General features: G+C 44.5%; 1 protein-coding gene across 6 annotated transcripts in view; it reads left to right on the top strand.

Annotated features, from left to right (window-relative positions):
- atp2b1a (ATPase plasma membrane Ca2+ transporting 1a) overlaps positions 1–17,095 on the top strand; it is a 72,017-nt gene that overhangs the window by 41,084 nt on the left and 13,838 nt on the right. For 3 of the 6 annotated variants that reach the window (XM_061761991.1, XM_061761995.1, XM_061761996.1), the window contains exon 5: positions 12,821–13,319. In XM_061761991.1, coding sequence (XP_061617975.1) covers positions 13,127–13,319 — 193 coding nt within the window. In that variant the 5' untranslated portion in view covers positions 12,821–13,126. Of the gene's footprint in view, positions 1–6,172; positions 6,324–12,820; positions 13,320–17,095 lie in introns of those variants that run through there. The other 3 variants (XM_061761993.1, XM_061761994.1, XM_061761997.1) reach the window with 3 other exon arrangements.

Genomic DNA, 17,095 nt, shown 5'->3' with positions numbered 1-17,095 from the left:
ACATAATTCTCAGTCTTTGCACGTTTTTAGCAATGTATTTAGAAACGAATCTCAAATGATTCTTGATGGACTGCATCTGCTGCTGCTCACTTATTCTTGACCTCTACCATAACCATTATGTTATTACTATTATTATCATTTTACCTGAAATGTATGTTTCCCAATCCACTTTTCTGTCCACTAAGTGACCAAAAGACTAATTTCACTGAAATTTGTGAGTACACTCTTGAGGTTATTACCTCAAGGAGGAGGGTGTGTGTTTGAATGTGTGCCCTCTCTTCTATCGCCCCATTACCCCTACTTCCACCCAAGCAACATATGCCCTGCCTCGCTCTTCCTTTCAGTGCCCTCGTCGCCTCCCAGGGGGAACCCCCCCTATGCGAAAGTGAAGAAATGGGGTGGAAAGGGCGCCGAGTTCCCATTGGATCTGCCCCCCGTCATTGCCATCTGTCCCATGAGCCAGAGGCAAGTGTTCCTTTCTGGTCTCATTTGTTCGTGCTCCAAACACCTTCGTACTATCCTTATGCAGCACTTGATATTTTGGTCTTGTGCGTTTTTTTTCCGTTTTCCGTTTTCACTGCTGCTCGAGTGTAAATGCAGGATCTCAGGTGGTTTCTCAGCTGTGTTTTGGGGTATCAAGTCTATTTATGTGCCCCGGATTCTTGCCGCCCTGTTGAACGTTCACTGCGGCCCGCCGTGCAGTAAATGCACAGGCTATTGACGGAAAACAGAAGGTGGAAAACACGTCCGCAACCAAACCGAGCCAACACCCTTCTATGGTACTTCTGTGCCGCCCAAACACAGACATTTATACACCCTACATAGTCGCTCACTCACACATGCACTTATTAGGCTGGGTGGGTCGCTTTCTCCTGACAGTTTGCACTTGTGGTGACTTATTGTCTGTGAGTGGAAACTTGGCCAGGTTGTTTCACTGGCTTCTGTTAGGCTGCATGGCCCTGGACAAAATCAAATTAGTGGGTTAGAAAACTGCAACTAAATTATACCAAATTGAATTTCACATCGTCGGGCTAACACACATGCAGAAAAGATTGGTTGAGATATTGCATAATGTTAACATTAATACTTACAGTCTAACGTTTTTTTTGTCAAAATTGGTTAAAACTGATAATTGGCACGTATTGCTTTCCCAACCGAAATTAATGGAAATGCCATAAATCCGTTCCAGCCTCCCCCCCCCCAAAAAGAAACACCAAACATTTTTGTAATGTGTTTTATAATAAGAAAACTAGCACTCTATAGTATTGCATTTTAGAAAAACATACAGTAATTACATAATTCAATAGAATGTAAAGAATTAAACCTAAGGGCAGTGTAATACAGACACGGATATACATGGAGACGGTCACTCCTCAGTAAGCTGCAGTAATATTAGTCATTCTTCACAGAGGATGAAGAATATTGTTATCTGTCTACGTGTGTTACTCCTCCATTTGTGTTCAAATGTCCTTCACTTGAAGGGTTACAACACCGCAACACGATTTGCATTGTTTGTTAGCATTAAGCTAAAATGACTTGTTTGCTTTGTGGTTGTTTTGAATACATGTGTATTTGTCTTTGTTTTATGTTTAGTTGGACAGTAAACTTAAACAGAGTGGCAATAAACAGCTTGTGAAAGGGGGCATAGCGCCACCTACGGTGTCGGAGGAATATGCTTTTGGTCAATATTTTCATTTTATGCGATGCCATGCCAATTTCCAGTCCACGCGCCTTTCACAATCACTCCTTGTCCGCTCCTTTCTCCATTTATGTTTTTTCTCCCTCGCTCCCAACAACTCCGGCGTTTGTCCCGTCGGACGCTCGGCCAGCGGCGGCGGCCCTCGCGAGTGCCTGCAGTAAATTCCTGCGGCGGTTGGAAACACAAACATGGGCCGTTCGCGATCGAACCAACGACACAAGCGCGGCTTTGTGCGACGTGCTCACAAGCGCTCCCTTCACACACCTGTATCAAGCATTCGTTCTTATCTGACAGCAGTTTTTACAAATCACACTTTTGCCAATCATTTAATTGAATACTCCATCAGTAGATGTGTTTGGGGGAAAAGTGATGACAGTAATTTTCGCAGACTTAATGACGTTTGCCTGCGTGACCTGTTACACTTTGGCCCATTAAAACAAACTGTAGCCGGAATACGATCAATAAAAAAGGCCCTAGATGACATGTTTTCTGAACTTTGCTCACACATCAAGTGTTTCAAAAGTATGTGACACTTCTCTCCTCCCTCTTGAAAAGGAGGAAGCCCACAAAAGCCTTCCCCTCTCTCCCTTCCACCCTGCGCCAATGTGCTGAGCCAGTGGAAAAAGCGACGTCCGTTGGAGCAACGGTGTCGTGTAGAAAGATCAGATGACCTCGAGGAAACCATATTCATACAGCACTTGCGTAACAACAGCAACATCGTTATTTTCCGCTCACTTTGACCTAAAGGGGAACAACGTCTTTCCAGTCAGCATGTAAAAATGTCAATTTAAAAAAAATAATAATAATTCCCCTCCCCCCTGATGAGCTGTGCTGTGTCATGCACTTTTTCCATCCTCTCTGAATGAGACATTGTTCCCAGTGTGAATAGACAAAATACTTGAATGCGGCCAGCTATTTAAACATGTGATAAGATCACAGCGACGGGTGGAGGTCATCACGTCATTGTGTGTTCTTACCAGAAAGTACTGTGTCACTCTAACATCAGTCATTGGGAACTCATGAAATGAAAAATTATACAAAGATATGATTTCTTGAGCAAGTCCGGGTTCAAACCATCATATCATCTACCCGCTGTTTTGCTAGTTATTGCGGCATACACTAACCTTTTTCGAATTATTAAAAATTATAAAAAATGTTGCGGACAGATTTTGTCTTATCAATTTTATATTATAAAGGAAATAAATAAACTGGCATCCCTCAAGACACAGGTTTCAGCCCCCATATTTTCTTATGTATAAATCCAAATAATAATTACAATCCTCGAGTAATAATTAGTACTGTAGACTAAACTATGTGTGTGAAAAATCATAAGATTGTGTGGCTGACACATTTGTCTAACCAATTACATATTCTAAAATTATTTTTTGTATTTTAAGCTGTTTGTGCTAAGCATGCAGTCACTTTTATATTAGTGTTTTGAAACACAACAGTAAACTGTATTTTGTATTAAAAGAATTTCAATTGAAATACATATAAAATAGTACAATATTGGTGACATTTTTGATAGTATATTTTAATAAAGAAAAACGTTTTTATTCTACTAAAATACATTCAAATAAAAACAAAATAGTACAATATATAATATATGTTCATGTATTTAAATAAATAAAACATTTTATTGTTTTATTGTAGTCAATTCATCAATGAAAATGAATAACAAATAGTTTCATACGAGTGGTATTTAAAATTCTGAATAAATACAGATTAGTACAATACAACTGGCATATAAAATAAATACAAACTAATGTAATATCTGTGGCATTAAAAAAAAACACAAAAAAAACTACAGCAGACATGCTGTCGTTGTGGCACTTGCTGTTCAACCTTTAATTATTAGTCAAGCTGGCTTGTCTCATGCGTGGAAGTTCTTCCCCGGCAATTAAAGTTCTATGTTGGGATGAGCGCACACACACACACACGCACAGACACAACCATAGCTAATTTGGTTCATCCTGAAAACCACTTTTTTCCACCACTATTTTATTGTTTTAATCTGTGAAAGCGGTCAATGTCAAGTAGTTCTCTTTTTGGGTGTGCCATGACACCTCCAGTGAGTCATATATAGTCAACTATGGTAACGACTAATGACACTTGATATTTACTGTAGTTCACGAGATGCTACAGAGCATGTGGCATGTTTCCACCGGATAACTAAGTCAACACACAAGACAAGGATTTTTTTCTTATCTAAATCATATTTTTATTCACATTAGTGACAGGAAATAAATCAAAACCGCAGATATATTTCTGTGGCCAGCCTGCAGCGGGTGTTAAGCGTGTAATAGATTTGAAGTCGAGACTTGGTGGTTTCATGGCAAGTTCTGCTGCCTCACACTCGGCTTCACATGCAATTTAGGCCCATCTGCATCATTTCGACACGAGTGTGTTGGGTTTCATGCAAACTAGTGGCACATTGGACTGTGATGCACTGCACTAAAACCACACTGACTATTGAATCCTCACAAAACAAGCCTTTAAAGTCTCTTTAAAGTAAAAATAAATGTCTTGTAAATTGGACACGCCACATAGCGCAACAACCCTGGCAAATTTGAATGATTTAAAAAAAAATGCCAAGAATATAAAATGAGGCTTCCAAATGGTGAAAAATCAAGCCGTTCTCTCCACTGTCAATCAAATACCACTACTATGACCTGGAAAAAGAATTGCTACTTCATCTAGCATCGTTCTCATGCCTACATATGTTAGAGCCATGAAAATATATCCACGTAAAGGCCCCTGTGGCTGGAATATATCCCACCGGCTCATCATGGGGCTTTTTCACGCCGCGACAAAAAGAGCCATTCCATGCACTCAAGCTGACACCGAGGCGCTCTAAAGCAGCCATGTCAGCCCGAAGCCCCGGTCCACACGCTGGCTTTCAAGTCTAAGGCTTTATCTCCACAATTAAGTACTAGATAGTGGTCAGTCTTTGCACGTTTTCAGCAATTATCTTCAAACATGTATCATGTATTTATAACCAAATTTCTGAATTCACTTTACCCACACAAATTGCAGTTGTACTGTACATAGATTTTCTGTTTTCACTGGCCTATGTTTGTAACTAACATGTCACAATTTCACATGCAAACTTGGAACAATCTAAACTCCTTCACCCCCGCTTGTGAGCTTCCTTTAATTTCTCTCCAAATCCTCCTCCACCTGACTCAAAACTTCCCCCCCCAAAAAAAGAAAGAAAGTTTAAAACTTGTACACCAACACCGGGTCGTTTGTGCACGGTTGAACTTTCACCCTGTTTGCCGAGCTGCCATGTGTGCTGAATGCACTGTGAGGCGTTACTGATAAGTCCCATTATGTTGAGGCAGCAAGTGTATTACACACTGAGGTTTGACCCCTCTCTGTTTATCATCTACCACCACTAATGACTGTTTTTGAGCGTTCACTTGCTCCTTTTTATGCATGCGCCTCACCTTTAAAGTTTGCACATATCTTTACTGCACAGACAATTATGGGGTTCATCTCCCTGCAAATGCATTTAATGGGATGCCACATTCCCAGGCAGTCATTCTCCAATCCACACCTTAACACAAAAAAGACTACAGGCATTGAGGCCAAAGAAGAGGAGAAAAGAAACGGTACGTCATGGAAACAATGACGTCAGGTTAGATTAGTGGCGGGGGGGACGAGCTATAAGAGTGGCCTAGGTGGAGTCACCCAGTGCTGAGTGTCGAGAGAGAGAGAGAAACAAACCGATGCAGCACTGAGGTGAGGGTGAGTGCTTTGCGTATGCTGCATCATAGGCTGGTGTGAACTCTTTGAATAATCCCGTTATTATACAGAGATGAGAGAGTAATGAGGGAGCACGAGAAAGGGAAGGGGGGTATGACGTAACCGTTTCCATTGGCGCCTGATATGCGGGCTGAGCCAATAGGAATCCACACCAGCGGACCAGGGCCCGCCCCTTTCGACGTGCATCACATGCCCCCGGCGGAGTTGTGGAAAAAGGCAACACGGGGAAGCAAGATAGGACCCACAAGCACTTCTGCTTTTGTCAACACGCGGTTTACGCAAACCTGAACACGATATGCATGTCCTGAATGTGCGCGTGACGTCTGTTTTCGTTCCTAGTGCACCTAATATGAATAATATGCTGGGATCTATATTAAAACACTGAGCTATATTTACAACCTACATTCTCATATTTGTACCGTAGCTTTTCTCTTTCCGGTATATGTAGACCTAGATTTTAGAATATATTTTGGGGGTGGGGATCCAATCAGCCTCTATGTGCTGTCATCTCAATCAATCAGAAATTAAACTATACTAGCAATGTTTTTTTTTTTTTTTTTTAAAGTCCTCACAGGCCCCGAAGACGTCAGCATTTCTGTGTCCTCTAATTGGTTGGTTACAACAAAAATGGCTGCTGGGCTGTGAAGACATTATTTTCAATTCGGCTTTCACTAGTTGCCAAAGGCGGGGAACCATCTTGGCGGCTCTCTACGATGCACATACTCTTTGGTTAAGGCAGTGACGTCACGGGAGGCGGGGCTTGCCCCTCAGTCCAGGGAGCGAGCCTCCGAGTAGCTGAGACTGAGGGGGAGTGAGAGAGGGACGCAGGGACTCAGGGTGCTCTTTGGAGAACGGAGTAAGTATTTTTCGGCTGTCCTTACCTTTTCCTGTCGCGATGAAATGCTGCACGCTCACGGCCCCCTCGGGCTGGCCTCCGGCGCCGCTTCGGGTGGCAGTGAAGCGGCGTAGTCCCCCCGCTTTGCGGGCAGCGCGAGCCGCCGCAGTCGCTAGCTCCAACGGTGAGCTAACGCGGCTAACCCGGGATAGAGGCACTGACATTGGGGCGGCTCGTCTGCAGGAGCCCCGGGTGGCTTCTCTGCCGGGATGCTGCAAAAAATCTCCGTCGCGCTTTCATCGTTTGCTCTCGGGGTCTTCTCCGCCTGTGGTTAAGTTTAAGGAGCTGTCAAATGTTTGGAAAAGTAGCGATTGTGGGTTCTTTGCATTCAGCATAGGCTGCTAACGCCTGTGAGCTAGGAAGCTAACAGTGTGCGCTAGCGTGAAACGCTGTAGGCTATTAAAATATTGATTGAAAGATCAAAAATCTGGGGGTTTTGTGACGTGGTGGGAGTCGCATGCAAGGATGCGTCAATTTGCACGTCAAATGACGCTACGTGGGAAAAGTTGGCTGCATTTTAAACAACTATTGCTACTGCTTTTCTCGGGTGACATTATTACCTATTTATTAACCAGTCCTGATCCCTCCACGGAGACCACCAACCCGACCTAACCGACCACCTGCAGTGTCAAACCTGATATGACAGTTGAATCGCATTACTAAACATGGAATTACAAAGCCCACCCTCCCTATTCCTAAAACAATCTCCCCCCCCCCGGCCCCCCACTCCCACTACCCACCGACAGCTATACTGCAGCCTCATTACACACCTTCCTCCACTGACCTTGATGGATGCTTTTTGCATCCAGAATTGGATGAGTATCGGTACGATACTGGCCTTATTTCAAGGTATCGGGTACTCGTAAAGGCTGCAGATACCACCCAGCGATACTTAATGGGAGTAAAAATTTGGCATGAGTAAGTCCTCCTCGCCAGTAGTTGGCACTACACTGCCACATTAGTGAATCATGGACGTCAGAAAAAAAGGTCTTTGTTCCCAATGTTATGCTATTGTGTTAATGAATGCTCGTAGTGAATACTCAAGAGTGAATAAAAAAAAAAAAAGCCCACCCCTTCTTCCACGTTACTTGCAAGCCTCCAGGTTCCTGTGGGCTGCAGCCACTGAGCCCCTATTTGGTGTGGGGATGAAGGGATCACTGCTTATCCAATTAAACGGCGCAGGGCTCCGCCACTGATGCTCCAGCTCCCGCGATTGCAGCCCAGCACAGTTGCATTCTTCGTCGTGCAATAAATGCACGCTAAGCCTCAAAGTTAATTGGCCCTGGGAGCCGCTGATGCAAGATGCGCCACTGCTCCAGTTATCTTTGGACATTACGTCATGTAGTGACAGCCAAGCACTTTGCTGGACAAGCGTGTTCACACTGATCACTGTTCACAGTTACAATATTTCTGGAACGTTCAGGAAGAAAACGTAACTACGACAAATAGTTACAATATTTTAAGAAACAAGTAATTATGACAAGAAATGCATAGTGATTTTATGAGAATAAGTCAGTTGTTTTATTTCGTAATATTTGAGTAATATTACAAGAGAAAATTTGCCATTTTACGCAAAAAAAAAGTATAATATTATGCCATCAATTCGTAGTATGGTAAATAAGTTGTAATATTACGTGCATTTGAAGATATTACATGAGATTTTGTCATTGTCTGAAAATAAAGTAGTAATATGCCATCAATTCGTAGTACGACAAATACATTGAAAATATGTGACCAGTTGTAACATTACAAAATGCATAATTTTACGTGAATAATACGTAAACTGTAGTATGAGAAAGAAGCTGTAATATTCGGTTTGTCAAAACGTTAGATTGGAGAGAAAAGTTGTTACGTGGAAATAATTTGTGATTTTACGAGAATATAGTAATTGTGCTTGAAGTAAATCATATTACATGAATAAAGTAATGAAAAGTCGACATATTGCGCAATCACGTTGAAATATGCTATCAATTCATAGTATGACAAATAAGTTGGAATATTATGTGACTAAAGTCAAAATAGGACAAGAAAAAGTGTTATTTTAAGTTAATAAAATAAAAGTTGGTACATGAAATGTGACAGGAGATCCAATCGTAGTACGAGAAAGAAGTTAATAATTTCGTGCCAGAAATATGTCGTCATATACCGTGAAGAAAGTGGTAATATTACAAGAGAAAAGTAGCCAAAACACGCAAATGAAGTTGTAATACTATCGGTCCTTTGTATTGTCCTAACATTACTACATAATTGACTCCATCTGAGATCCTTCCAGTGTCATCCTTGATGTGTTTAATGATTTATGTAAACCAACAGTAACCACATTGTGTCACTCTGCCTGAGGCATTTGGACCGTTACAGTCACTCCAAGATTGAATAAAGGGGGGGGGGGGTTATATCCTTCCATATTCCATCACTGCGTAGTCTTCGTATCAGCTGACTGTCGACAGCGCGGCCCGTTCCGACATAGACGTGATTCAGTCGTGGTTAGACTTGTAGTGGAGAGCGCTCGTCGTGTCATTCGCCGCTCCTCGGCCGTGTTGGAATCACATTCCCTGCTTACATTTGTAATCTAGACTTGTCACATTTTGTATTGGGGGGGGCAGCGTGGCACATTTGTGGTAATTTCCCCGCCGATGTCGAAAGACGCTCTGTTCTCTTTGTACCATAGTATTCAGTGCGAGGTCATGGCGGTGAAGCCCCACTCGCAGCCCCCTCATATGACACTTACGAGCGGCTCCGCTCTCCAAAAATAACATTTCATGTTGTCTCTGAGCACCTTTTCCTACATGTGTGCCGTGTACATTGAAAGACACAGCAGGCTGTTTATATGCCACAGAATGCAAAGTGTTTATCGCTAGCCTAATAGGGCCTGAATCATTTTCTTTTTTAGAAAATAAGAAAAAATACAATAAATTCAATAAACAAGAAGAGTCCAGTTGCCTTTTAGCGTTCACTAGTGTCACATTGTTGACCACCCTGCGTCCCTGTACCGGAAAAGCCGCGGACGACGAGGAGGTCAGACCGCTGCAGCGAATGGAAAGGCAGGCGGGCGGGCAGGGCCTCGGTGGCCGCAGAGCGGCGCGTTACAAAGCGCACAGCGCGCGTCTCATCTTCAAAGGCAGCGTTGATGAAAGACGCATCGTGTCTGCAGCTGCCGCCGCATAGCATTATAGCGGTGCAACATTTTCACACTTAATATACATAGTGTGCATGCCTTCAAGACATTCAGACAGGGATGGCGAGTGTGAAAAGGTTCGTACAACCCCTAACAAAATTGTCTTTCAGGACAGCATACAAAGGAATACTAAGCCTCTTTGTATCATTTTTGTCTTTGAACAGCCTTGCCTTAGCTTTCGAAGTGTAACTGAAGAAATGCTCATGTTTGATGGCCTTTGGAAAGGTGATAGCGCGTCTATATTTGTGTCGACGTCTCCAGTGTCGAGGCTGGAAGATGGAGACCGCGCGTATACTTGCCGACATCTCTGACGGTGCCCCCGTGCAACGTTCGGCATCCCGACAGCATCGAAGGGCCGCTTAAGTAGCTATCAGCCGTGAGAGAGGCGAGCCGGGCATCGCTGCTTTGTACCCTCCGCATTTACATGGCCTGACCCAGTTCGGTGGCAGGCTAGCGGCAGGGGGGAGGGGCAGCCCGGGGAAAAGCTAAAAATACCACCCCTCGTGCTTGGCGGCTCCATTGCGGAGGGATCCCTAGAATTGCTGTCCTTTACTTGTGCGGTGCGGTTGGCTTACGAACTGCCAGAGGGGATCCTCGTCGTGAGACGCCGGCCACCGTTCCCGCTTAATTGTCTCCGTTTATTCCAGATGGGTGTAATCGCAGACATCTTGGCCGCGGCATGCGAAGGGTTAACCCCGGCCGCTGTCACCCAACCAACCCATGCCAGCTGCCGGCCAATCTTGACGATTTTCCACCGTTGCGACCTGCTTCGCAACCCCTAACTGTCGCTCGTGCCAAATGACTGCGTCGCTCGCGACGGCCGAGGTGGCGCGAACGACAGTTGCGTCCGCTTTCTTCGACTGTACAACTTGGATTTGAATAGGATTATAAATGCAAAACATTTTGCATATTGTTCTTTCCTTTTGTTTGTCATTCCTAATTTAAATTTACTGAAAAACTGACACATAAAAAAAAAAAAAGACTAAACATTGTATATTAAGTCACCAAAATGTTCAACCAAACTATATAATTTCCTTTAACGAAAGTCCACTGGCTTATTGTGATCTGCTATAGACTGGCCAACTAAATTAGCATAGATGTTACGGTAATTATAAACCTTTAAAAAACTGCTACTTAACACCCACGGAGCAGCAACCCATACAAACAGAGCATACAACAATACTCACAGGCATATATTTTCTCCGCCCTGTGCGAATTGTTACTTGAGCTTCGTTGGGGCCTGTCTCTGCCTCTTCTTCTTGTTCTTAATTACGCTGCAAAACATGGTACGACACTGAAGGCGCAACTCTAAATTTCTTAGCTGGAATTGGATACTAACACATCATCGGCGTCAAGCGGGAGTATTTCCAAGTGTCCTTGAGCAAGATACCAAAACTTCAAATTGCTCCCGTTTGGCTCGTTTGCGCTGCGCGGCGCGGCCAGCCCCCAGCATCCCGAACGGCGCTTGGGGCTGCGCTGCACACGTATCTCTCCAACCATCCCGTGTTGCATAACATCACCGCCATGGACCATTAATAGTGCGCCGCGTTCTTCTTGATGGTGACAAACCTGTGTTCAGTTGGCAGTCAGCCTAGGCTGTGGGCCAGGAGGCATTGATGACAATTACCACCACTCTGTCGCCTTTGTTTTTGCTGCTCCATCCTATCGAGTTTACTTCATTGAACAAAGTAGGAAGTAATCAATAGATACGTAAAAGGATGTAATTAAAATGTATTATATTATTATATATACTTTACAGTCTGTCAGAAAAAAAAAACAAATGCCTCCCGTTTTTGTTTTGTTTTTGTTTTTTCCCCGCAGCAGATGGCCCCAAGTAGAATCTCAATGTGACAGAATATTTTCCAAGAATCTGGACGGAACAACCTAATGCTAACGCAGCCGCTGTTATCTGTTGTGCTTCATCGCTGTCCCATGTGACATATTTGGAGCCGGAGATAAACCGCGACCTGTTGCTTTGTTATCTCGCCACCTATTTCAGAGATTAGAGGAGCCCCGACTGCATGCATATTTTTTTAGATGAGCATAGTGTAGATGTCTTAGGTGCTACGGAATCCATACATTCTTTGAGTAACCTCGGCTCGTTGCGTCACTCATATTGCCACGAGCGCCACCACGGAGCTCCCCGATGCCGCAGATAGTCTTAATTAGATTGAACGCCAGGCTTTTCCTGGAGTAATCATTCAGTCCGTCCCAGGTCGCCGCCAGCGCCACTGCACAGGAGGGAATCTTGCTCCCAGAGAGCGGTGGGCTGCCGGCGTGCAAAACATGACCCGACGTCTGGATGAAGGACTGAACGCTCGGTCAGAGTAATAGCGAATGAATGGTGGAATGAATGAACACTGAATGGTGTTTTTATAAGGGCGGAACACTTCCTGTAAATTTTCCATGGCAATATTCCAAATTGGAAGCTTTCCATGGGAATTGAGGGTCATTTAATGGAAAGCTATCATTTTAAGCATTAATATAATTTTTTTTTTGTCATTAGCAAACATCAGTGCAAAAAAAATAGCTCTCCTTGCCCACATGTGTGGCCATTACAGTACAATGGTGTCTTGAGATGCGAGTTATCCAAGTTCCTTTTTCAAGATACGAGCTGTCGTTCAGACTTTTTTTTTTTTTGCTTTGGCCCTGCGAGCAAAAATTTTAGATGTGAGCGCTGGATGTTGGCAGTGTGTTTAAAACAACCACGTAGCTTTGCCTTTGTAAAGTCTTTTTAGCCTAATGCTAAGAAACAATGTCAAATGCCATAGGCGGGCTAATCGGCAAATAGCATCGGTGTCGTGGTGTTATAGCTCTTTAAGCAATGGCACACATAGTGGAGCAACACTTGTAGACAGACAATATGACAATACTCACAGGAATCTACTATATTCTCTATCCTCTGCTAAAAACGACTGTCACTGCGTCTTATGATGGAGTGACTGTCTCCATGTATAACACACGTCTGTATTTTACTGCTCCAGATTTGCATTGAAGTAAAAAAAAAAAAAAAATCTAGAAAAACCTGTTTAATGCTTTACATTCTATTTAATTATTTCATTACAGTATGTTTTTTAAAAAGTTCTGTGTGCACTCACAAGTCAGGGTACCTCTGTACTTGTAATCTGGTTGTTTTAGTGAGGATTATGCTAGAATACAATTTACCCACTTAAATAGTGAATTCCTGGTTCATTAATCATTTCCACCCTTGAAAATGTCTGTACTTTTGCAACCGTAACACCGAATGGCTCCTTGACGGTATGTTTTGCTCTCGTCTTTTCAGATCTGACTGCATGCTGATCTCCGGCTCTGCGGGTTCCCCTCCGTCGCCGTGAGAGGCCAGGAAGACTCAGCTCTCCGAGGGCCATGGCTGGCTTTGTAGAAGCGCTGCCCCGCGACCTGCTGCCGCACGACTGCAGCCGCCTCTGACGGCCCTGTCGCCTTTTTTATGGGAGCGACCGTCGTGCGAGCGCTCGTGAGGATTTAAGCTTTTCTGGGACACTTTTTTTTTTTAGAGGGGGGGGGGATTAGTTTTTTTTCACCCCCACGGTTAACTCCGAGCTTTACTTTAGTGGGAGATAGCGAGACAATGGCGAACAACTCATACAGCGGGGTGAAGAACTCCATCGTGGAGGCCAACCACGATGCCGACTTTGGCTGCACGCTCAAAGAACTGCGCTCCCTCATGGAACTGCGAGGCGCCGAGGGCCTGAACAAAATTGGGGAATCTTACGGGGACGTTCACGGCCTCTGCGACCGCTTAAAAACCTCGCCTGTGGACGGTAATGTAACCCTTCACCTCACTTTAATCTTGGCTGTTTTGCTGTTGAAAGCAAGATGTGGCGGGCGCATACCTTCGAAGGCGTGCCATCAGCCGTGTTGCACATGTCGTTGGACAACTTGACATCACTTCCTCGGAAAACTTTATGCGAGACAGGTGGCCGGACGGGCGAGCTCTGACCCGGGCCACTCCGGCTCTATTTCAGGGCCCGGCCGTGTCCCCTCTCTCCTGTTTCACCTCTGCGTCTCTTCTGTGGACAGAGCAGCTGTCCGCCCGGGCGACCTGCGGCAGGTTAATGTCGCACATGTGCGCCAAGTTAATGTCGCACATGTGGGCCAGCAAAACAGGAGGCTTTCAGGCCCGCCAAGTAATGGCCCAAACGTGTTGTGGAAGGAGTGAGTTCATCTCCAAAGCGATCTCGAATTAGTCTGTCGTCACCGTGTTGTTTGACGACATTGGAGCTTCCCTGGTTGACAACACAGACCTTTCTTCCTCCCCTCTTTTATTCTCACTACTCTGTTTCAGCATTTCTCTATAGACAGTCTGCCTAATCGCCAGTATGACCTTGACTGAACTCTTATGGGAGAGGATTTTCAGTTTGATCCCAGATTAAAACGGCACCGCATACTCACTGTCGCAGCAACAGTCCTCTCTGCGCAGAGTCTCAAAGAGAGGAGAGAGAGAGAGAGAGGGAGAAAAAAATTCCATGGGCTTCATCTTACCAGAGGGAATGCCGTAAATACCCCGCTGAATGGAAGCACGAATCATGTGCGGTTGCTGCCAGAATTATTACCTTAACGACGTGATGATTGTACGGGTTGCGCCGTGCCATCTCTCTCCCTCCTGCCAGTGCGCTGTCGTGGCAGCCATGGCGGCGAATAGCTGAGAATCCCTCTGTTGAGGTGCCAATTGTTCTAACACGTATGTGACCGTGTCACGGCGGGGAGCCTTAAAGAGTCCTGTCACACTTTGTCACGCCAGTGACACCAGGCGAGGCGGGCGATATCCGGGAGAGCGCGGCTGACTACGATGACGACGAGGCGCACGCTTTGATATTTAACAGTGGCAAAGAGCTCATTCGTCATTGGCGTGGGATTACAGGGGCTTGACAATTGAAAAGGGATTTCTAATTAGTTGGACGGTTACGTCTAAAACCCTCTTTAACCAATCCCTCCCTAATCCTCCACATTTCCAAGCTCATTTTCCTCACCCAGTAAAGTTTTACTCAACTTTGCCTGTCACTGCCGAGCATGTACCGCTCCTGTATTTCCACCCACAGTGACGAGAGATGTTTGTTTTTGTTTTCCTGTGTGTTCTCTCATCAATACAACTCAGGTTTATCCTTGGATAGTGCAGATTTTTGAGAGAAGTGATGCGTCACCGCAGGGGTGGGGGGCATACGGCCCGAGCTGTAAAGACCGTCAAGTCGACTGTGCAATCTATTTTTAGTCCCGTCGGACTGTGTGGTGTTTTAACACATACCGTGCCATCCTTTCAGCACTTTCTCTCTCCGCTTTGAATGTCACATCTCTAGGTCGACACACGGCGAGCCTAACTGCGAGCACGCCACTTCACATGTCCTCAGATGTCAACCAGCAGCCATAGCGTGGAACAGTAGCCATCAGTCAGTCCATCAAAGCATAGTGTTTATACTTCGAGTCCCGAATGGGAGCCCCTGAATCCTCAGCGTAATGAGGCTCATTAAACTCACAAGCCCTCTCCACGTCGATATTATTGACAGCACTCACTTATTGGTTTCCCCCTTTTCCAATTTGATTTCTACATCAGTGAAGCCAAATATTTAGGTTTTGGCTCCCTGGCCCCCGCAGGCCCCCGCAGGCCATGTAATTGTGGAGAAGGCTTCCGTCGTTGGAATGCTGTTCACAAATCGGCCTCATTGTGTTGGATGTTGCTCTTTGCCACGGTCAGCACATTTGGACTCTTGTGGGTCAGTGTGTTGAGCTGCATGCTCAAACCTTCTGTTGGCGAGGCAAAGGGGTTCCTTCCCAAACTAAATTCCTATTTCCAGTTTTGTGTGTGTGTAACTTGTCAAGCCTGTCTCTCTGCATTCAGTCTTGCCAGAATTCCTGAGTTGTTCCTAATTACAAGTGGAACACAAACAAATCACAGTTTGACGTGACAAGCAAATTCATGACAACGCTATGGCGTCACACCCGTCCCAAGAAAGGACAATGTGTACCTTACGAGGTGTACGTAAGCGTGTGACGTTGTTCGAGTTTTTTTAAGACGTCTGCTAAAATGCTATAGTGTGGTCTGAATCAATGGGTGCAGTGCTAAAGCAAGGAAAGACTCCAATAATTGAGTAGTAGTAGACCTTTATCTTAGCATTTGTTGTTGTTTCAGGGACTCCAAAGTTGTTACTCAATCACAGTGCGGCAAAATTAACATTTTCAGCAGGTTGTTTGTCATTTGTGGGTGACATCTCTGTGTTTGCTCTCCTGTTAACACAATCTTCAATCAAGAGGCATTAAAAAAAAGCCAAACCGCAGCCATTTTTCATTGGATTACAACAAGGCCAGGGCTCACCTTGACCCCCTCGCCGGCAGCCAGGATGACAGCGGCGGTCGGCTCAGGGTCAGCCGGGGACAAGCGCTACAAATGAAACGGTTAATGATTAGCCGCTTGACTCGGCCCCGCGGTCAGTGCGGGCAAGGCCTGCCTATTTTCAGTTTCCGTTGGCGGGGATGAGGTGCTGACTGCTCTGTCACTTTTATTTATTGCGCCCAAGCGCTGAGGGAAAATGTAGCATAAAATTGAACCGGGCCGTAGCTGTCAGCATCTTTTCATTAGCGGCTTAAAAATCAAACCAGATTGTATGAGGTGGCGAGGGAGCAGTGACGGGTAATTATTGCCGGGTAAACCCCGCAGTTTGTCGACTATGCTGCTGCTGGTGACTCACTCTTGCAGCTCCCTACCACTAACGGACCTTGAGGAAAGGATCCGTTTGTGTTTTCTAGTACCACCTAAAAAAAAAAAACTACTTTTATTCCTAAAAAGTATCTTTTATATTACTGTAGGCCACTGTAACATTATTCACAGATTGAACATTAACACGGCACTTAAATATAGGAAAATAAGAAAACAGTACCTGAATAAAATGTATTGTGTGTTCAAGTTGGAAAAAAATGCAACCTAAATAAATGTTTGAAAACAGACAGTTCTAAAAGAATGCTAATACATTGTACTTTAAAGTTAAATATTACTGAACCGTACTTAAATGGACTGAACTGGATTAAAACAAAGTTTAAACCACAGTTCAGTTCATTATGTAACAATCCGAATACAGTGATGCGGGTGTAGGGAACGAGTGAATAATACCGAAAAACAAGCAGTTGTTGAAGATTAAATGTGAATGTATTGTACTAATTTTTTGACGAGCTTCAGGTTTCTTTGGTATCTGGTGAAAGCCCTTAGGATCAATTTGATCAAGTCTGTATAGCCGATAACACAAACCATTCATAAATACTTCCATTATAATTTTTACACTGAAGTTTGTATCCCGATATACTGTATGCTGTTACTGTGGAGGATTCAATTTATACCCTTATATGAACTTCAGTGTCTTATAACATGCTGGTGATCAATGCATTGAAAAGAGCGTTGATCCCAAGTCAACTATGTGAGCCACGACACTTCCGGTTGCGTAAAAGGCTTCCCTTCGTTGTAAAAATGGAATTCTATGCTGCGATTTGAAACCTCTTTAAATAGTGACCCCACTTTTCCCAGCCCGGTCATTTCTGTGCTTCGCACCGTCGC

The sequence above is a fragment of the Phyllopteryx taeniolatus genome, chromosome 22 (assembly GCF_024500385.1).
Source record: "Phyllopteryx taeniolatus isolate TA_2022b chromosome 22, UOR_Ptae_1.2, whole genome shotgun sequence".
In the NCBI taxonomy this organism is placed as follows: Eukaryota; Metazoa; Chordata; class Actinopteri; order Syngnathiformes; family Syngnathidae; genus Phyllopteryx; species Phyllopteryx taeniolatus.
This window is presented reverse-complemented; position numbering and strand designations above follow the sequence as displayed.